The sequence below is a fragment of the Ananas comosus genome, linkage group 13 (assembly GCF_001540865.1).
Source record: "Ananas comosus cultivar F153 linkage group 13, ASM154086v1, whole genome shotgun sequence".
Classification (NCBI taxonomy): domain Eukaryota; kingdom Viridiplantae; phylum Streptophyta; class Magnoliopsida; order Poales; family Bromeliaceae; genus Ananas; species Ananas comosus.
In genome coordinates, this window is record NC_033633.1 from 6877525 (window position 1) to 6901039 (window position 23515).

Below are 23515 nucleotides of genomic sequence, written 5' to 3' on the forward strand. Positions count from 1 at the left end.
TACCCGAACCTGAACCCGAACGGAACGGATTTACCCGAGCTAAACGGATATAAATTTGGTTATGGGTATAGAAAATGAAAACCGGACGGATATGAATACGGATATGAATTTTGTATTTACCCGATCCGAATCCGAACCCGACCCGAACCTGAACCCAAACCCAAACCCGAATAAATTATATATATAAATACTTTATTTTTATTTATTTATATAATATATAAAATATTTAATAATTTTTATCTCTTAGATCTTCATTCAACAGTATGAATTTTTAAAATCCGCTGGGTTCGGGTTCGGGTCCGAGTTCGGATTTCAGGTTTTTAGTCAGGTACGGATATGGGTATGAATTTTTAAAATCTGCCGGATTCGGGTCCGAATATGGATTTTAATTTAGTTTTCGGGTTCGGGTTCGGATTCGGATTTTTAAAAATCCCACCGAAGCCGAACCGTTGACATCCTTACATGAACTCTTTTAAAAAGTTAAGTTTTCCCCATCGCCCGACCCCAACCTTGCCCCCAAACCTACGGGCGCGCAGGGGATAGAGAAGAGGAGGGCGGTGTTGGTGTCGTCGGTGGCGGGGGTGAGCTGCGCCGCGTGCGCCGGGTCCGTGGAGAAGGCCGTAAAGCGCCTTCCGGCGATCCAGGGCGACGCCGCCGCCGACGTCCTCGTAAACGGCGCCCGGCGAGATCGGCGTCGGTTCCGCCTCGTGAGGTACGAGGAGCTCGGCGACAACCAATTCACCATCGACCGCTACCTATCCGCGACGACCTCCTCAGCGCCTTCTCCTGGCACAACGACACCCTCAACGTGCGGACGTACGTAAGACGCATCCTCCTCCTCATCTCCCTCCACCTGGCACAACGATCATGATCATGTGATCCATAATTTTTTTTTTTTATTTTTTTTTGGGTAGGCGTTTGGGAGGGTTTTTGGTGTTCCTGTGGCTCGCGGTGGCAGGGACGAGGGAGGCGATCGACGGTTTTTGGTGTTCTCTGGAGCGCCGCGTTCCCAGCTCGTCAGCATCGCACGCCGCACCCGCTGGTTAGTCCATACCGCTTGTCACGTTGGATAGCCAAACATCACAACAAACTAGTTTGATGTGTACGGGCTAGTTAGTGATTAGATTTCTACTAATCTGTACCTATCGACGCATGGATATCTCGGCAGAGTTTGATTGACTTTGCTCAGATTGTTTAGTTAATCTGTACCTTTTAATCCGTGTATATGTAAGCAAATTTATTTTTTAGGACAAACTACAAACAACTTATGTGCAGTTTCTTATTTCTTCCGACTTACTCTTCAACTTTGTCATGGAGTTTACAGAAAGAAAGAAAGAAAAAACGAACCCAATCATGAAATCCATACACGAAAATCACGTCAATCTTTGAGCTTCGGTCAAAATTAAGATAATCTTACTCAATATTAATCATGATAGATGCAAGCTCATATTTCGCCGAGCGACGAGCAAAATATATTTATCCCTACAGCAGAAATCAATTATAAGTAGAAAATAAAATCACAACTATTCCTTGCATGTTGGAATAACAGGAGAAGCCAAATCCAATTTCAAATCATGCGTAATTTTAACCAAAAATAGAAGATCTAAAAGAAATCTTCTGAGACTCAAACTTCACCAGTTACAAATTAACAAGTTGCAAACTGTAGAACCAGTGCCAATGATAACATAAACCTGCCAAGAAAGATTACATCAATGCGAGCAATATTGAGAAATATTTGCTGCAGGTTGTTCGTTTTAAAAGGTGAGGCTGATTCAACAAAGCACACACCCAACTAGAACCCACACTCTTTCCAGAGCTTAAGATTTGAAAGAGCCTTTTATGAATTACAGCTTCCAGCCTAAATGTATAGCAATTTTGAAACAGTAGATACTACTGGTGGCAAATGTTCACCAACTACGAATTCAACGAATGAATAGGAGAGAGAAGCTACTAGCCATGTAATTAGTATTTAATAACCAGTGACAATCTGATTCAAGTCTCAGCACATGACAATTTGCAAATCTGGTATTTCATTCGATCCAGATCATATAATAGTGTTCAAAAGAAGCCCAAAAAGCACCATCATTTTGTAGTTTCTCTTTATTATTCTCTGAAATTTACCAACCAGACACAAGATAAAAATTACCATGAAGTTAAGTAGGATACAGTTTGGGATAGTACGGCAATTCAATCACTATTCTCTGCTTAATTATTATTAATTTTTCTTTTAGATTCTAATCTTGTTGGACATTTTTCTTTTTTTGATTCTAGATCCAATTGAAGCTTTCAATTGCCATTGTTTGTTCAAGAAGATTTACAGTTTAATTTTGAATTGTAAACGGTTGTTTGAGACATGGTTTTTTTTTTTTTTTAATAATGAGATAGAAATTGGACATAGCTTATTAAACTATTGTTACCAATCCCATTAACCATTACTTCTAACATTATATTATTACTATGCTAATCTAGATACATACATACGCATATACATATACATACAATGATTGAAAAAGCGCGCCTAGGCGCCTAGGCGCTAGGATTAAGGGATGTGCGGTTAGGATGATAGTAGTCCTCTAGGGTTGAGTCGATGGTTGGTCGAATTGCATGATCTAACGAGTGAAAATGGTCAAAGGGGTAGATCCAACAGCAGAAAACTTACAAGCACCAAGTGTTTTGTGCTTTTAAAAGCACCATAGCCGAACTCTATGTGTGTATATATAACTATATATATATATAGAACTAGGCTGGAATACTATTAATAGCACCAATGACTTGGTGCTCTTAAGTTTTCTGCCCTTGGATTAAAAGATATGCGGTTAGAATGATGTGGGCCCCCTAGGGTTGAGTGGGTGGTTGGTTAAATAGTATAATCTAACGGATAAAAATAATCAAAGGGGTTAATCTAACGGCAGAAAACTTGATAGCACCAAGTGCTTGGTGCTATCGATAGCATAGCAGCCGGACTCTATATATATATATATATATATATATATATNGAATAAAGTGACCATCAAGAACAAATATCTTTTGCCGCGCATCGATGATCTGTTTGATCAGCTGCAAGGATCTTCTGTCCTTTCGAATATTGATCTCCAGTCAGGTTACCACCAGTTGCGGGTGAGAGCCGAAGATGATGCAGGACAGATTAAAAAAACCCTAATCTATCTTGTAAGTGATGAGCCCAAAATCAATTTAAAACCAAATTTAGAATTTTTTTAAAATTTTAGATTAATTTTTAGATTTTTTTTTAATTTGTAGAAGACTTAATGATTTTTTATATCAATTTTTGTAATTAAAAAAAGGAAAAAAAAAGTAGTACAACTCTATCAAGAAGGTTTCGGCGATTTTCTTTTATATTGCAATTTTTTTAATAAAAAATTAAGAGAAAATCGAAGAAAATAGCCAATAATAAGGAAAGCAAATTTAGAAGAAGGATAGGAGAGAAATAGAGGAAAGGAGAAAAGGCGAAGAAGAGAAAAAGAAAAATGAACCTCTTAGGAAGAAGAATTTTGCCGGCGCATACAATGAAGAAGGCGAGGGGGAAGAAGTTATCATAACCGCAGTCAAAACACAAACCCAGATTTTATTCCATTTGTCACGTCCCGGATTCTAGCTTTTTTCGGGGTCGCCAGCAGATCCGCCGTATACACAGGATTTTTCCATGTACACAAAGCGATAGCTGAACTCGCAGCCATGTAAGTACAACTACAAGAAGGTAACAAAACTGATAAAGCTGAAATACATATATAAGGCCAACTGTACATACATATGACCAAAGTACATCATTGCATACAAAAGTAAGAGGTACAAACTCATCTCCTCACTCTGCAATTGTATGTACATGGCTACAAAAAGAAACTGTCTCCAAAAGGATGCTCCTCTAGCACGATGACCGGGGTGGACAAGAATCTAACTCACAGCTCCCTTACCTCGATCAGAAGCGGCAACGACAGTCGAAAGCTTTGCAAAAAGAATAATAATAGCGGGTGTGAGAACTACCATAAAACCAGTAGTCCTCAGCGGGTACCGTCACTGAACTCAACGACCTATCCACTAAGTCTACGAGACAACAGTATAGCTAGCAGGTAAAAGGAACAGTAAGGTAAGCTGAAAGAAACTTTACAGCTGCTATGTCACTATACTACCTCTAGTCATATCATGTTCTCTGTGTACCCATGCATCGCTAACTAAGAAATAGCCATCTCAGACCCAATCCAACAGGGACTGCCTGTATGGCCCGTCCAGCCTGTGCCTAAGCTATATCGCACATCCTCGAGGTGGCCGGTCCAAGTAACATGTCAAAACGGGACGACTGCGACATCAAGGCAAGAAAGCCAGACTCCGGAGCGGCAGGGTGCGACCCAACCGAGTACAAGCGTGTCTCTATCGAGTTGAAGCAGGCTCACAGGCTATGATCAATGCAGAAGATCAACCGGTGAAGGAACGAAAGCTTACGTGCTCTCGGCACAATCTGTTGCAACAAGTATAGATCTGGGTCCACCGTCAACCCTGACGGCACCCGACCCCTGACGGCACCCGACTGTAAGCTGTAAAAACGAGGTCGGCATCTCAACATGACTGTAATCTCAACCTACACTAGTCTAAGTATCCACGACGCACTAATAACGGCGATACAAAAGAGAAATCAGTTCTTGAAGCTAAATCTATTAACTTTTTCGAAAAATGAAATGTGTAGGTTTTATAAGTTTTCTCCTAAGTCAAGTCCCATGTTCAGCATGTCGTAAACATATAAAATCATAACAGAAGTTCCGAATTCAGATTTTAACTAATAACATGCAATTTCATGAATTCGAGCTACTAATAGGATAATCAATATAACACTATGCATGTTGAAATCTCTATAATTTAGGAGGAATTCTGAAGACTTCGATTAATATTAACCCACCTCAAGTGCTGATCCAACCACGGAGCGAAGGACTCGAGAACCAACAACTCGAACAACCTCCATAGCCCTTCTGGACTCTTCAGCCGCAGGTTCTGGATGCCCAAATCTCGAGTCCAAATCTGGCCATTGTCAGCTCCAAGTCTGCTTGAGTTCAACTTGGAATTTTGCTTAATCCTGGGTTTAAAGTTAGGAAGACTTCACTAAACTTATCCCTTGTAGTGTAGAGGATTGAAGTGAACTAATCCTCAGCTCCCTCACAAGATTGAGCTCCCAAAAAAGCCACGAAGTTCCTCCCTTGCAATTGGATCCAGAAAGGAGAGTCCAGATCAGGATCCAGAATTCCAGCATTGAAGCACTCCACTCAAATAAGCTAGAATCCGAGAATTCTTACTTATAAATCCAGTGGAGAGGAGTCTAAAACATCGAGAGATGAGGGAAGGATCAAACCAAATCCAGTAATTAGCTCTCCACCAAAATCTAGATTCAAAATCCCAATAATTTCATCAAAAACCTCAAAAACTGCATCTAAAGCTCAAATAACTCAAAATCTGAATTACACTCACCTTCAAATCTGAAAATTTGAGTGAGAGAAGCTCCAAAACCAGAGATGCAAAGTGGGGGAAACAAATCCAAATCCGAAAATCCAACAATTACCAGGATCGGATCAAGAAAATCCTATAAATCCACCAAAAATCCCAATTTCAGCTCAATTTACTCAGATTCGAGTAAATTTCATCAATTCAATAATACTAACCTGGATTATTTGGTGTTAGAATTGTTCCACACACTCCTCCTTAGGTCTATTATCCACTAGTTAGCCTTCCCACAGCAGCCGGATACATCCAAGAGACAGAACACCAAGTTTCCTCCAAGGTTGATGCTGAAATTCTGCTGCAATCTTTATGCTCCAATGCAAAAAGATGGATTTTAAGGAGTCGGGGAAGATTTGGTGAGGAACTTTGGAGTTGGCTCTGAAGGAGAGAAGAAAAGAGTCCTCAGCGGTCGTCCAAATGCTTTTATAGAGGAGTTGGTTAGGTGAAATAAGCCACAAGAACAACAAAGGCTATCCTGCACTGTAGTTGAAATCCCTAGATTCGGGCGCCCTAAACCCAGAAGTGGGTGCCTAGTTCTGCCCCTGACCATACTCCAGAAAAGTGGGCTCAGCTGTAGGGCGGTCCAATACTCCCTATCCGGTTCCAGCGGATCACACCTCCCACAAGATACGTGTGAACATGTTCGATATTCACGAGGGAGAAATCAGACTCAACTTTCGGACGCCCTAAACTGGATTCAAAATGACTGCAATAACACATACTACACAACACTCCGAATCTGGGAGCCCTAAACAACTTCTGGGCGCCCTAAACTGGTAGAACTTCAGTTTTGAATTATTTGAGTGTGCTGAGTCCGTTTTTGTGTCCATTTTGTGCCAAAAAGACTACGACCCGTCCCGACACTCTACAAATGTGTCGAGTGGTCGCTGATACTGCAGTCATTTCAACAGCTAAGCCCCAGGGACGCTACACCATCATAACTGATCTCTAAATTACAAGGCATAGGCTATATTTATAACCTTCAAAGGATAATCCTAATTTAATTCAAATTCCATTATTTTAGGGATCTTTCCTAATTCAAATATATCTAAAAAAACCTAAACTATATTCCTAATTTTTAGAGATATATTCCATATGGTAAATTCTAAAAAAAAATCTTTAAAACCGACTAAAACAAATTAACAAACAAAATAATTCCAAAAATTAGAAAAAAAATTAAAACCTAAACGACTCAATCAATCCTAATGCAAAAATTGACTCAAGTAAATAACAGATGACTCAACCGAACCCTCTTTGAATTTGGTTCTACATCATGCGCTTCCGCTCCACAGGATCTCGTCCTCGAGATTAACATAATTAGAAGAAGAAGTTGAGAGCACCTAACCATGATGCAGATATGATGATGCAGTTCGATGCTTGAATGTCGTATAATCTTTATTAACACCATCTCAATCATGAGTGTTGTTTAAAACTCAACTTGTGGTCGAAGAATGGTCTTCGGCAGTGGTAATAGAGGTGGAATAATAGGCGCTCCCTTAATTTGCGTAGATTGCTCTAAAGTTTGTGGAGTCGACGAAGGTGGTGAAGAGTCGGACATGATTAGATGAGGCTGCATCCACTTCGGCTTCTTAACTCTTGGAAACATAGCATATTGAATGCTGTTATCATGAAAAATATGCTTATTTTCCTCCAAGGCTAGAAAAGCATTTTTTGATTCATGCTATGGTTGTCTAAGTATTATCTCACCTCTCAATATTAACCATTACAATTTCCTCCTGGTATTCGTCTTGCATCGTGAGTATGCCGAATTTAATATATTTGGATTTGATAACAGTTCCATCATAAGACACAAGATAAGGAGATGAACAACAACACGAAAGAATATTTAAATTTCTACCAAATTTCTTGAAATAAGATTATGAGAGAACTGATGATTAATTTGTACTCGACAAGCAACACCATCATATCTCATAGCAGTTTTGAAATAAGAAGTAAAAGAAATAGAATTCATGTTTTGTGGGAGGGTATTTTGAACAGATTGAGGTGTAATAGGAGGTAAGGACGGGACGGAGTCGCAGAAGTTCCAGATATTAGGGAAGAGCCCGTGGACGATGGAGGTTTAGAATGAATTAGGTTTTCAAGTAGTTGTTTGATTTTCGCTACTTGTTGGTTAGTCGATTGCAAATTAGTTTCTAACTTTTCAAAACGAGTGTTGCTAGAAAATTTAAAATTTTCAAGCATTGAACTAAGTTCTATGTTTGTTGGCATTTTGAAAATTAATTTATTCATCAACTTTGCTCTGATACCAAAATTGATGCAGGACAAATTAAGAAAACCCTTATCTATCTTGCAAGTGATGAGCCCAAAATCAATTTAAACCAAATTTAGAATTTTCTAAATTTTTTTGATTAGTTTTCAGATTTTTTTTTAAATTTATAAAAGAATTAATGAATTTTTAAATTAATTTTCGTAATTTTAAAAAAGGAAAAATAAAAAAAGTAGTACGGCTCTAGTAAGAAGGTTTTGACGATTTTCTTTTATTTTGTAATTTTTTTAAAAAATATTAAGAGAAAATCAAAGAAAATAGCTAATAATAGGAAAAGCAAATTTAGAAGAAGGATAAGAGAGAAATAGGGGAAAGGAGAAAAGAAGAAAAAGAGAAAAAGAGAAAAGGAAGATAGAGCCTCTTAGGAAGAAGAATTTTGCCGGCGCACACGACGGAGAAGGGGAGGGGGAAGAAGATATCATGATCGCAGTCAAAACACAAACCCAATTTTAGTCCATTATAACTCGGCTCTAAATTACAAGGCATAGGATATATTTATAACCTTCAAAGGATAATCCTAATCTAATTCAAATTCCATTATTTATATCTAAAAAAAACCCAAACTATATCCCTAATTTTTAGAGATATATTCCATATGATAAATCCTAAAAAAAAATCTTTAAAACTGATTAAAACAAATTAGCAAATAAAATAATTTCGAAAATTAGAAAAAAATAATTGAAACCTAAACAACTCAATCAACCCTAATGCAAAAGTTGACGCAAATAAATAAAAGATGACTCGGCCGAACCCTCTTTGAATTTGGTTCTGCATCGGTCCGGCTATTATAGTCTTATGAGTATGATAGAGTTCGTACTCATAAGTCATTTTCGATGATAGATCTTCCGAATCAACGATCCATATTGTTAAGCATTATCTAAACCATTTTAAAATTGTAGAAATGAAATTTCATAATTTTTCGACATCATGTACCTTCCGATCAAAAGATCTCAAAGTTGACAACTTTTAATGGCTGATATAGGATAGTTGCTAGCTTAACAATGTAAAATAATCGAAATCAGTTGAATTTTTGATAGAAAATTTTATTCACTATCTAGATTAAGATCAATGACTCCAATCTTAAATTAAAGAATCTGATCCTCTAATTTTAGGAGGTTGTTTGATTTTGACTATTCATTTTATATCCGCTCGATGGATTTTATTATAATTTAAAAAAATTATGAAATTTGGTTTCTTAAATTTATATATTTATATTCGTTTTTTTTATTAAGAATAGCAAGTGAAGGAAGAAATCACTCGTGGGATTGCCGCAGCTGTGGTCATCTTCTACTTCTTCTGTTTGAATCATACTATATCCCTTTCCAATAATTTTTTCTATTCTCAACTTTTGTTAAGATTTTAGTTTTATAATCACTAAACTATGTTAATCATTAAACTTTATATCTATGCATTGGTATTGAACAAATTATTTTTTATTATTATTTCAATTGTTTTGCTGTAATGGATAAGAATTGGATGACCAACCTAGAAATGGTGATGAATTTTATTTTAAAATTTAAATTCAAAATAAGAGTTTGAGTTTGAAATTTAAAATTTTTAAATTCAAAATTTGAATCTAAATTTAATATTTAAAACTTTGAATTTAGAATATGGATTTAAATTGAAAATTTGAATTCAAATTTTAAAATTAAATTTAAAATTGAATTCATAATCTAATTACGAATTTAAAATTCAAATTTGACTTTGAAATTTGATTTAATTTAAATTTCTAATCTGGATTTGAATTTAAAATTTGAAATCAAATTAATTTCCATTTCAAATTAAATTTAAATTTAAAATTTAATTTCAAATTAAATTTGAATTTGACAATTCAGATTTTAAATTTGAGTTCAAAATTAAAATATAAAATTGAATTTGAAATTCAAATTCAAAATCTAAATTTGAAATTGAATTCAAACTTGAATTAAAAATCTAAACTTGAATATGAAAATAGAATGCAAAATATGAATTTAAAATCTAAATTTAGAATTGAAATTGAATTTAAAATGTTAATTTATTATTTGGATTTTAAAAATTAATAAATTTTTAATTAGATTTGAAAATAAGAGTAATTTGAAAACCTTTATAGATTCCGGCACTTGAGAATAAGAGATGCCCGCTCCCCCCTCCCGGGCCTCCTCGTTAATAAAGATTCTTTCTTTTTGAGGGACTCTTTCCGTCGGAATAAAAAATTTCCGACGGGATTACTAATTCTATTTCTTTCGGAATAAAAAATTTTAGACTGGATTGCTAACCAACAGTATCCAAGTGCTGTCATTTGTATAAAATTCAAAATAATCTAATATAGATAGTGCGAATCAAATGTGTGCCTGCGAATCAAATGTGTGCCTTGTGCGCCCCAAGAGCTATGCATCCCGTACACATCGAGATTAGTGTAAATCTTACACCCTTTCAATCCAATCAAACGCCACTATTTTCTACTTTTTTACTAAAATGTTAATATGATTACAGAAAAAAGTGAGAACTTGAATGAACTATGCAACTAACCTGTTCTAAACCTTTGACCAGCGGAAGCCGGGTTCGGCGTCATAGCAGAAATGAAAGGCATGTCGAATTTCTCGAACCAGTAAGGAGTAGGGACAGTCCCCACACAGAAACTGAAGAAACCAGCTGGAGTACGAAACCTAAATAAGAATATTGGTAATCAAAGTGAAACAGCTCCAACAAGAGTCGACACAAATTTAGCTTCCAAACAGGCCATGAGAGAAGAATTAGAGGTTGTCATGAGCGGCATCCCGTTCCACCATCACAACAATGTGGATAACCAAAGTAGTAAGAAGAAGAACAAAAGGAAGAGGAAGAAAGTAGAGGAGGAAGAGGAAAAGGAGATAGTGAAGAAGGAGAAATCGACGGTGAGCATCGCAGTTGCTGCCTCCATCATCGACAACACTCAATCCCTCGAACTTGCCACCCGCGTATGTAGTTGTAGTTACTTTATGGGCATTCTGTTTCATGGTTTTGTTGTATAATACTATTTTGAAAATGCTCTTATGGCTTCTTGTCAATGAAGAACATTATGTTCCAAGTTGCCCATGAATCTGGAATCTAGGATGAGGCCTTTAACGCTCCCGACCAGAGTTACACGATAACAAGCTTTTTTTTTTTATTTTTTTTATTTTAAGTGTTATGTGATTATTGTAATGTTACTTCCGTTGAATTATTCTTGTGCTCAGCTGGCAGGTCAAGTTGCTCGTGCCGCCACCATCTTCTGCATCGATGAGGTCAGATTTTCTCTTGGGTACTTTTATGAACACTTTGTCATTCCATATAGCTGTGAATTTGATATTACAACCAAGGATAAAATGCGGAAAACTACTCTTGAAATATCACCAGCTGCACAATACCCCATTGATAATCAAAAGTTGAAACCTGCAGAAAACTTCTTCAACCCCTTTCACCGTATCACTTATTTGGGTGGAATTATTGAGTAGCCACCAACTATAGTTCAAAATTGGTGCTATTTTTGTTAATTTTGTTTGGTTGAATGAAGGTGGAAAAGATAAAGTGACATTCCAAATGTATAAATACCAAGTCCAATTGTAAGATTTTGAGTTCACTTTAAAGCCAAGTACTTGGAACTTCACTTTTCCACTTCCAGTTAAAAAAACAAAACACTCCCTCAACCAGTTTTCTTCCGGTACGGTTCTATTGAAATATATAACAAATTATTCAATAAAGTTTAGACACTAAAAGTGCTCTTCATCTTTCTCAATCCTTTTCCTATCCTTGGTCAGAGGTGCAATTTTGTCATCTTACCCAACGCTTACATTGCGGCCTTCCAAAAAGATTTTTTTATAAAATCAAGAAAATCAGAGTGTATTTTGTAGGTATTGATTATCAAGGAGAGTATTATGCAATTCACAAAATTTCTAGGGGTTTTTCTTTGCTTTTAAGCGACAAACTATTCAAAGAGAATTTTTTTTTTTTTTTTTCTATGCAAGCAGGTGGTGGTATTTGATAACCAAGCTACACCAGATGATGATTCTATACCTACAGTAATGAAGAACGGCAATGAGGATGAGAGCAGTGCGCATTTTCTTGTGAGGATTTTGCGGTACTTGGATACACCACAATATCTTAGGCGTAGGCTCTTTCCAATGCACAAAAGCTTACGGTTTGTGGTAGGGAACTTTTTCAATGCATGTTAACTTAATAGCTTTCGTTTGTTTTGCATTTCTATTTACTCATTTCATAGTATTGTTTAAAAATTTTACTTAACATGGCTTGTTTGCTTTGCCAGATTTCTATTTACTTTATATAGAATTTTATTTGACAGGGCCTACTTCCCCCTCTTGATGCTCCTCACCATGTGCGCAAGCATGAATGGTCTCTGTATCGTGAAGGTAATGTCTTTTTTAGCTGCTAACTTTTTTTTCGAGAAAATTTTTAGCTTCCTACTATTTGATTTAGTAAGAAGGGATAGAGTTATTTGGAGTACAGATTGGAGTTTTTATTGGGCTTAGAATTCTATTATGGGAAGGATATAAGCAGTTGTACCTTTCGTCCTATCTAGCACATGTTACACTCTCAACAAGGACTTGAGACTTTGCAGAGCAAGTAACTAATCATGATTGAGTAGTGTCTGCAATTAGTATGATGTGCTGGCATACTTTAGGAGGGAACTGGATTACTGGAGTAGTTTGTCTAAGAAGATTTTGCTTTTCTTTTTGATTTATCATTGGTTAGAGCTGGATTGTTGGTCGCTTGCTACTTTCTCTTGGTAATAAGGTCACGAAAAATGGAAACGGGAGTACTATGTTACTTGGCATTTTTTGGTAGCTTTATGCTTATTGGTATCATTAGTACTGTTCAATATTGTAACACTGTCCCTATCTCTGGTTTTCTTTTTATTTCTAGCGTATGAATGGAACATAACCTCCTGACGTCTTTATGTCAAGTCAACTTGACTAACTTTCGAGTTGAATTGTTTTGGGCTTGTTAATTTTCAATCTATTGCTTGGTAATTTAGTCGATTTACTTCTAAACTTATTTGTCTCCTCCTTTTCTAGGGCTCAACTTTACTTTCTTCTCTGCAAAAGATGGAAATTAAACATTTGTTCGAGCTCGTGTATGTGGATTCTAATTGTTTGTTTAGCTCTATTACAAAATTCATGTCAAATAAATTATGCCATGACCTGGCCTTTCTCATTATTTCATGCCCATACTATAAGCCCCCGTTTGGTTCGGGGTTAAGAAAAAGTAGCTATTCCAGGGATAGGGTTAAGTTCAGGATTAAAATGGTGTTAAAATTTTTTTGTGTTTGGTTGGAGGTTGGAGTTAGTCTAGGATAGTGAAAAAAAGTGTTTGGTTGGAGTAGGTGGGATAAGAAGATAATGATTGATAAAGAAGAAAAAGGTGAGAACTCGGGATGCGTGCGGGGTTAAAGTTGGGAGGGGGAGTGGGGTTAATGATTGATAAAGAAAAAAAAGGTGAGGGCTTGGGATGCGTGCGGGGTTAAAGTTGGGAGGGGGAGTGGGGTTAGTAAACCCCACTAACCCGGTTTAGGATGGGGTTACCAAAAGAGTGGTGTTTGGGTATAAATTGGGGTTTAAGGGGTTATTCCACCCCTTAACCCCCAACCAAACGGTGGCTAAATGAGTGATGAAACTCTTGTTTTTAATTTTTAAGTGTTAATACTACCTCCATTTGGAGGATTCGTAGATTTGGATTGCCTGCAAATTGAGATCTATCTCATTCAGTAGAGCAGCTTATAACAATATAGCTACTGGTTCAGTGTTTAAAAAGTGCCTGCAAATTGATTCGCCTAGGGCCTGCAAATTGGGATCTATCTCTGCCTTTGTTTTTTTCATTGTTTAAAAAGCACGCCTAACGCATGCCTCTGTGCCTAGGCACAGGGCCCACCTACCTGTAGGTAGCCCCTAGGCGAGGCGCTAGGAATTGGCAAGGTGCATTTTGAGAATATTGGGTTTGGGTCCATCTTTATTGGGTTTAAACAAATGAGAAACTTTAATCGCTAAATTACTATGTTGAGAAACCCTAAAGTTAAGTGGGTTTGGTTATCTCTGCTCGCCCTCTCTTTTCGATCTATCTCGTAGTCGCTCTCTCTCTCTTGCTTGCCTCTATTCTTTCTTTCCTCCGCTCTGCTTCTCCGTCAACATCTGCTCCTCCGCTTATTCCCTCCCCTCGGTTCTCCTTTCCTCTCCCGTTGATTCCCTTGCTGCCATCACCCTCTGCTGCCACGACGCCACCTCCCTCTCATGTCTTCATTTCTCTCTCTCTCTCTCTCTCTCTCTCTCTCTCTCTCTCTCTTGTATAAATGTGGGAATAGGAAAGACTAGTAAAATTTGTTTCTTTCTTAAACAATATTACTTTTGTTTTTCAAGTAAAACATAGTTACGCCCTCTGTATTTCTGTCTCTTTTTTATTTCTTTTTAGAGTAGAAGGATGATTTAACTCCCTATCGTTTGCTTTATTTAATAAAATAAGGTTATACCCTATTTTAATTCTTTCTCTCTCTCTTGATGGAAGTAAAATTTGTTTTTCTTAAATAGTATTTTATTATTATTATTTTTTTTAAATAGAGTTATACCTTTATCTTATGTTATGTCGGAATAGGATGGAGTAGTTTTTTTTTTTAGTTTTTTTTTATTTTTAAATAAAGTGTGCCTCACCTCTTTCTAGCACGCGCATGCACCTTGCGGCTATGCTCCAACAGCCGTTTGGCCCTTGGGTTTTTTCAAGCATTGATTTTTTTTTTTTTTCCTGGTAACATTTGTTGAACTTTTGTTGGATTCAATATCAGGCTGACACTCTATGTACAGGTGTGACATTGGATGAGAGTTGTGCAGAGGGCACCCTTGTGGATGTTGGTTTAAGTAAGGTATGCTTTTTCCCTCCTCCCCCCCTTTTCTGCCTCTTCTTGGTGTATGCATTTACTCTAGTTTCCTTGGTTTAATCATGTACTACGTTAACTTCTGCATTTCAATTTTCATTAGTTTGTGTTTGATTCTGTAGTGCAAAATATTGAGTATGTAATTAGAATTGAGTTTCTTCCGATGGCAGGATAATCGGAATACTAGTTCTTAAAAGAACTTTTTTCCTATCTTTGCAGGGTTAAGTATCGGTCAGATTACCTAAATCAATTGTCAAATTAAAAAGCTAATGACTAACAACTTAACCAATCTCAACTTGATTAAGCCAAAAGTTTGAAAATATCAGTAATAATGGTACTTACAGCAGTTGTTAATTGAAAAACTGCACCTTGGACTTATGGACTAAAGGTTATCTGTGCATTTGTCCTATCAAGTTTAGTTTCAGTGCAGAAGATTTATGTTTGATCTTGGAGGTAAATGATGCGTTTGGCTCAAATAGGAATTGGAATCGGAATGGACCAAAATCAGAAATGGAATGGTAAAATCCCCCAATATATGTGGTTTAGAATAACAATAGGAATCAGAGTAGTTGATTCTTGTCTTCGTTGTTTGGTTTAGATTAAAAATATTTTGGTTAAAAACATAAGTAATATAAAATTTAAATTAAAATATAAAATAAATTAAATTTAAGGTAGAGTTTGCTACATAAAACATAGTATTCAATTTGTAACTTCAATTCAAACTAAAAAATTAAATATTAAAACTTTACATCAAAATTTAAAATGTCAATCTAAAATTTTAAATGTAAATTTTTTAAAAAAACTTAAAATTTAAAATTGAGAGCAACTTAATCTGTCACACCCCCGGGCCATAGTGAAAGCTTATCTCTTGCACGTGCAAAGACCCGCCATGGGTGATCACCCCCGCACATACTAAACGTCTACAATCAATCAACCATCACCAACACAATATGATATTTACAATACTAGTTGGGTATCAAAGTGTAAATAACCACAACTAACTAAACTTAAAACATTATCTTTTATATTCATGCACCAACCTCAAAAGATGCATCTCAAACACAAGTACAACTCCGAAATAAAACATAACTCTAATACATACTCATCTCCAAAATAGGATGCATCTCTCAGACATATCTCTCGAGTTAAATGCAAGTACTTGTCTAGTTTATATACATCATTACACACAATGACTCTCCAAAATATGAAAATAGGGACAACCTTTATATGGTCCAAAGTGGGCGAGACCTCTCTAGCTATCAATCAATGTCCTTGCCATGATCCTGGATCTCCCTCGTGCTAGCAAGGCTCTGACAATTCAAAACATAAAACTAATTTACGATGTGATTCAAATTTAAACTTAAAAATTACATTTTAAATTCCAATTTGAATCCATGAATTTAATTTAAAATTTAAATAAAATTTAAAATTTAATATTTGAATGTAAAATTTAAATGTAAAGTTGAATTTAAATTTAAATTGATAGATCAAATTCAAAATGCTTGATTGAATTTAAATTTCAATTTTGAGCCCAAACCAAAATCTAAATTAAAATTCAATTTCTAAATTTAAGCATATATTTTAATTAACACTTGAAGTTAAAAAAATTAAACTTAATTTCAAATAACAAATATAAAATATAATTGAGGTACTTTCGGAATAAGTATTCAGTGTGCCTAGATGCAATTTCCAATTCCCTCTGCGGGATTGGAAGAAATGGGTAATTGGGGTATTCCCATTATCTTCGGAATTGGAATCGGAATCGGAATCGGAATCAGAATTGGAATTGGAATGTAACTCTTGCACACCAAATACTCACAAACGGAATCATTCATTCCCATTTCGATTCTTGTGTGAAGAAAAGGCGAAACAAACATGCCCTAAAGGTAGATGAAATTTAATAGTTGTTGGTGTGGTACTTGGGGTTTTGCATCTTTTGTGGAATTTAGAAGGTATAGTTGTTTTAGTATCGAAAGGTTAGGATTTAAAGGTATTATGATTGAATGTGCATGTGCTCAAAATAAGGGCCTCCATCTATTTGAGGGAAACTATGTTGTCTTTGGAGTATTTTACAGATGAATATGAGGCAATCGACTATCTTGGTTCTTAGAGAGTGATATGGAGCAACTGATATTGGGAAATGTCAAAGGGTTGAACTTAGCCTGCATAATAGAGGAGAATTGGTAGGTGGAGAAACATAATAAAAATATTCAAAAAGATTGCAAACAAAGATATTTCGTCAAGCTTGAACTAAGATTGGTGGAAAACAAAGCGAAGCTAAAGTTGACATCGTGCTGCATTCATGAACTTTGAAACTTTGCTCAAACTTTGAAACTTTGCTCAAGTATATCTCGTATCATCACTGTGGAATGTAATTTTATGCAGAATGTTGTGGTTGAGCAAGTCATTGAACCTGGAAAGCGGGTAACCGTAGCTATGGGGACCAATCGTAATATTGGAACAGGTAATACAAGTTTTTAGCTGTTAAAGTTATTCGTATTTAATTTGACTGTGTTAGATTTGCATATATTTTGCATTAACCTTTCTATTGAAAGACAAATTTAGTTAGTGCTCCTTTTGTTACAAAGCTTGGATGTTATACTATGGCTTGTAAGATGGTAACTTCTCGCAGAGGAATTGAATTCTTTTCTAAGTTTGAAACATTTACTCCTAAAGCAGTTGTTTTATTTGGTTTGACCCTGGAATAGAACATTGTTGAATAGTGAATACTATTGGATACTACTGGTAATCAATGGAGTTGTGTGAAATAGCATTAAAATTTTTTGTTAAAAAACAAATTGCTAAGCGCCTTGATCCTTGGGATCGTTCAATCACTATATTTTCAATTAGGCTAAATTATAGAAAACCCTCTGTCAATACCCGTTTTTTCACTTTTCCCCCTTGTCATTCAAAAATCAACAATTTTTCCCCTTAAAAGTTGAAAAATGTTCACTTCGGCCTCCGCCGTTAGTGTTCTATTAAGGTTCCATTTATATCCTATTTTTAATACCCAAAATACCCTTGAAACCCTGATCCTTCCTCACCGACGTCCTCGCCCGCTGCCTCGCCCACCCTTTTATCCATGTCCACACACATGCCCTCACCCTCACACTCACTCATCTCTTCGTCCACGCCCACCCCGATCTTTCTCCCTACAATCGCCGAAATGGAGGGGTGGCGAGGGTGCTGGAGGAGCGGAGGAGCAGGCGGAGGAAATGGAGTCGGAGCTGGGGTCGAGGGAGGCGTGAAGAACGGAGGAGAGGCTACGGCTACGGAGGAGAGGCTTCAGCTTGGGGAAGAGATGAAGAGAATGAGGGGCAATTTGGTCATTTTGTCACAGCGTACCCCTTGTGAACATTTTTTATTTTTAAAGAAAGCAAAGTGTAGATTTTTGAATGACATGGGGGAAAAGTGAAAAAACGGGTATTGACAGTGGAGGTTTTCTGTAATTTAGCCTTCCAATTATATATCTAAAAGCTGGAAGAAAACACATGCAAGCAGCGGAAGAAAATGCAACAATTTTAATGTTTTAAACTAAATATCACCTTGTGTCTTTTCTTTTGAGAGAATGGTAGCATGCTAGCAATCGATCTAACTAATCTAATTAGACAGATTTTTCACCTTGCGCAGGTAGAGAGCCCTACAAAGTCGACCATCGTTGTTAAAAACTGTTCATCATCTTGAGCCTTACACTTGCCCGGCCTCTACTCTTTTATTCTCCTTAACCACGATCACATGTGATCTCTTCTATGTGTGACCTAATATGTTCAATTTTGCTGGCAGTGAGATGTACGATGCGATCCCCATTTTACATCATCACCGTAACTCATTTCTATGGATCAAAACTTCTCTTGATTCTACCTTTGGAGAATAATTAATTGTCTGTAATTATTCTCACAAGTCTCACAATCCTTTGTTGTGGCCTAGCAGTATGTAGTGGCAATCTAGTTAGAAGTGAATATGGGACTCAACCTCAAGGTGCGGTTACTGTATGATATAATTCTTTTGTCATATAGTTCTGATTGAGTAAAGGCCATGAAATATTCGTCAAGCCCCATTACTTGTCATATGACAAATTGATAGGGCAGAAGCTCTTATGGTTGTTCTTAGAAACTCCTTTCCATGCACTATATTACCCCATTTGAGAATTTCTAAGCTTTGGCTTACAAATAACATAGGATTGATTGTCTCTCTATGGAGAGCAATAAATTTTCTATAAACACATCTATTCTTAATATGAATCTATTGCAACCAACATATGTCAACTAAAACCTATAGGTAGGATCAGAGTTTGTGGCATAGTCAAACTAATGTAGCCTCACATTAAATGGCCGTGGTATCACAGGTTTACGGCATCGAGATGAAGAGATTGCGAGCGATTCGTATAAGGGGAAGAATAAAGGGATTTTTGTTTCTTTCCCTTTCCAAACGAGTAGGGGCTGTGAACTTGTCAGCTCAACTAGTAGACGGTGTCAAAGTAACTAGTACAAGAGTAAGGGTTGGATAAATATATCGATATGTCAGTGACGCAACGGTTGTACAGTCCACCTGGTTAGATCGGTCATATCATTGAAATATGGAACCAGTCACTGACAAGTGAGTAGACATGTAATGTTCGTACTTGGTCACACTCGGTACCCTTGTTCTCTAACAACCACATACACGTTCGCTCTAGTGTCTTACACTGATGACTTGAAACTCATTATCCCAAAAGGGAAGAAAAACGTATACTAATCTAATTGGATTAATCATAGCATAGTATGGAACCAGTCACTGACAAGTGAGTAGACATGTAATTTTTTGTAGTTGGTCACACTCGGTACTCTTGTTCTCTAACAACCACATACACGTTCGCTCCAGTGTCCCTACACTGATGACTTGAGACTCATTATCCCAAAAGGGAAGCAACACGTATACTCATCTAATCGGATCAATCATCGTCCCTATAATGATCTACCAACTGGGAGCATTTAGGAATTAATCAACAATAATATTGTCTCAAATTTTCAACTCTTGAAAAGTACACGCCATTATCTTATCAATTTCATGGTCGATTTATGGACATATTCAACATGAATGGAATAAATAGCTCAAATATATATAAATAATCAAGATCAAGTGCAAAAATATTATGTAGAATTTTAAAAATATGTCCGCTCGATTTGCTTCTAGGGCATACAATTTAAAAATAGCGTGCAAGATACTCAATGTCGTGCATGATAAAGTAAGCAATCATAATAGAGAAGAAAGGGGAGGAAGTCACCAAGTGTATGCTGCTGAACCGACTTCGAATTGAAGTAGCCACCTGTGTCAGTCGTCGCGTCTAGCTCCTGCGAGGCGAGGGACGCCAACCGGACCTACGACAGGTCCACCGAGTCAGGATTTAACCCACATGATTCAAAACACATCGCTCGTAACCCAAGACGACCTATGGAATTGGTTTTCCAAAACCGACTCCCGAAACTTGCCGAGGATCCCGAAAACGCACCGACTCGCACCGGGAGTCACCCGCTGTCTTGAAACACATCTATTTGGGTGTTCGGACAACAAACACAAGTCTCCAAGTCAACTCGGTCATCGCCGATCGACTGTCCACTATCGGGCTTTCGGAAATGTCTACTTTGGCACCGGAAGCCTCCGCTACTCGTCGGTCACCTTCGAACACACGAGGTGACCAAGGCGGGCAGCCAACGAGGCTAGGCGATGATGTTCGGGCAACCACGTGGCTGGAAGCCCAACGCGACGCAAAACTGCGTTCTACCGATGATTTCGCTGAAAACATGCCGAAACCTTACATCCGCTCGCACGGAGGCTTCGGAAATTGGACAAGTCCAAAGGGTCACAAACAGTGACCACATGCTGCCTGAGACAGTCCACACTGCCTTATTGCAAAAATTGTTCTTAAGGGACCAACTAATTGCAATAATATATATAAATTATGCGGTGTTTAGGGCCATTACAAAAATACGCGCACCTCCGAGACGGAGCGAGGGCACAAGATGATAGATCTCGATGTGTCGAACACCATCTCGCTGTCCGGAGCATGTACGATAGTCGAGGAGCACTGTGGAGCTTCTCCAAGTTCAGCGACCAAGTGGCTAGGGGAGTGGGGGAGCCAAAGCTCTGCGATGGAGGGTCGTCGGCTGAAATTGAGGTGAGCACCGTGTTCAGCGATCGACGAGGATCACCATGCTCACTTTTGGAGGACTCGAGGAGCGTTGGATTGCTATGAACAGCGTGGGGAGCCAAGCAAGCCCTAGATTGAGGGGCTGGGGGCAGGGGGCTTCTCGGCTGGTTGTCGGCGGCCCGCCGGCACGAGCTCCGGCTAAGGTCGGCAGTGGATGGGGAGGGGAGCACAGTGCTCCCCTTGGCCGGTTATAGGGAGCGGCGGCGGCGGCTGGAGAAGCTCGGCCAGCACAGACCTCGGCTGGGCAGGGGAGATGTCACGTCCCGCCCCGAATCTACTACCAATTTGGCACGGTTCGGGCGCGTCGGACGGACCGCCGAACGGACAGCACCTCTACTGTCCGCCCAAGGCCAAGCAATCAGATCATGTACAGATAAGCGTCGAGGGAATGCTTAAATAACATACATGATCGATACGATGCACACAAGTGCACTATAACTAAAAGCAAGAACTACAAGTGGTATACAAGTGTATAAAGAGAGATAGTCTAACTATTACAACCATTCAACATTTACATCATTTGAATATATTATATTTTCGTCTTCCAAAATATAAATATATGTTTTCCTCAAAATACAAGTAGCTCTCCAATAACTATCCAAAACATCATCTAGTACACGAGGGTACTCTAATGCATAAAGAAAAAGCTACTAACTAGGCTCACTTAGGGCGCTACGCCCTTGCCGCGGTCCTCGCTCGACTCGCCTCTGTATGTACCTGTACTCCAAAACCACATGGGGTAAGAACTATATAAATATAGTTCCCAGTGGGTTCGGCCGCCGACGCCGCCAGTTTTCCCACTAGGTCTAAGCTGGCACAGATAGAGAGATAGATAGATATATAGATAAGAGTCAGCAACTACTATATCATGCCATCAATGATAATAATGCATGCAACAACTACTATCATACTAGTATCATGTCATGAGTATATAAAGGTGCATAGCAATGTAATCTACAACATACACTATGTCTACTCAAGATAATAATGCAAGTCTACTATGCATTTCATGTTTATTACCCAATCTACTTGGTTAACCCGTAGGTTAAACCCTCAACTCACTCTCAATCTCATAGGTGAGGAGAAGCTGCACTCGCACACCGAGACCGTCTGCGGGACAACTACGTCTGCCCCTAGTGAAGTACTCCGAAGACTCGTGCCTCGGTGGAGCTACCACGCAAAAACAGATTAGTGAGTATGATCCAATCCTCACAAGAGGATACCCTGTCTACTAGGGTCAATGTGCCTCTGCTGCACAATATACAATGCATCCTAGATGCTGGGATCTCTACTGTCCCGAGAACCATGTCATGTTTACTACACTAGACTCGATGCCACTCGTTCGATCATTGTAGTAAGTTTTCTACTAGTTGACATGCCACTCGTTCAAGTTTAGTGTTTCTACTACACTAGTTAAATGCCCCTCTACTAGGCTATGTCCAAGTTCATCACTTTTGCCACTATAGGATTCTTTGTATCAAGACCCAATCCTCATGCCTCCCTAGTCCAAGTGTTAAGTCCATACCATTACACTACTAAGTAAGCATGCAAGGAATGAAAATATACTTCTACTAATCCTATAATGCACAATCAACATATGATGAATAAAATTAACTTAGGCATAAAAAGAAACCCGGTTGCTTCGGGATGACACTCCCCACCTCTTGAGGGTATGGAGGCTCTAGAAATGCGCTTCGGCGTCCTTTACGACGAAGCCTCGGTCTTCTTGGTCCAAATGATGCTCAATCAGCCTTATTTTGCCGATAGCCCTTGACCCGCTCAACGAATTGAAATTCCGACTTCGCTCCCGTGTTTCGTTACCTAGCAATTAGGTTTGCAAGGCCTCAAATGAGATCAATCTCATACTTTACCAAAAATTCTATTTTGGTGCCCTAGGGTTCCCATCATGCCATTTACATTTCGGAACCCTAACTCTAGCTTCAATCTACCAACAATGGTGCTAGGGGTCCATTTGACCCCATTTTCAAAGCTCAAAACCCAAAAACCCTAAGTTTCATAAGCTAGGGTTTGGTAGCTTACCTCTTAGCTACACCAAGGAGAAGAGGAGAGGGAGGGGAAGATGTCCATGGTCTTCCTCTTGATCTCCTTCTTCTTCTCCTTCCTTTCCTTCTTTTCCTTTTTTTCTTCTCCTTCTTGTTCTTCTCCTCTTTTCCTTCGAGAGAGAGAGAGAGGGAGCAAGAGAGTGTGAGAGAGGGAGAGAAATGAGAGTTGGAGAGAGAGAGAGGAACCACAAGCCCTCATATTGTGACAATATCCAACTGGCCCCCTCAACTTTTCACTCTGTGCACAACCCTCACTGGGCATTCTGCGTGCGGAGGGACCGGTCTCCCCGACTTGGGACCGGTCCCCGAGAGCTTCAGCTCGGGTCACGCGTTCGGGTACCGGTCTCTCCCAGAGAGACCGGTCCTCGAGAGACCGGTTCCTTCCTGAGAGACCGGTTCCCGAGAGTAGGATTTTCAGGACTTAGCCAAATTTCTGGCTTTCTCGCTCGGTTCGCGTTCGGGGACCGGTCCCTCACTGCCAGGGACCGGTTGCCTCAAGCAACCCCGCAACACCAGCCGATGGGAGCAACTTTGCTCCAGTACAGGTTTTGCCCTATTTGCTCTCGTGGACTCACTTCCAATGCACTTTTGGTGATTTTAGTATC

The 23515-nt window shown here is 38.4% G+C and overlaps 1 protein-coding gene across 3 annotated transcripts in view; it reads left to right on the forward strand.

The window, feature by feature from the left end:
- The window catches only part of LOC109719407 (putative methyltransferase C9orf114), a 34315-nt gene continuing 11295 nt past the window's right edge, over positions 496–23515 (forward strand). Inside the window, exons 1-8 of one of the 3 annotated variants that reach the window (XM_020246068.1) lie at positions 496–820; positions 915–1042; positions 10316–10722; positions 10981–11028; positions 11752–11928; positions 12084–12150; positions 14590–14648; positions 17046–17124. In XM_020246068.1, coding sequence (XP_020101657.1) covers positions 10507–10722; positions 10981–11028; positions 11752–11928; positions 12084–12150; positions 14590–14648; positions 17046–17124 — 646 coding nt within the window. In that variant the 5' untranslated portion in view covers positions 496–820; positions 915–1042; positions 10316–10506. The remainder of the gene's footprint in view (positions 821–914; positions 1043–10315; positions 10723–10980; positions 11029–11751; positions 11929–12083; positions 12151–14589; positions 14649–17045; positions 17125–23515) is intronic. The other 2 variants (XM_020246067.1, XM_020246069.1) reach the window with 2 other exon arrangements.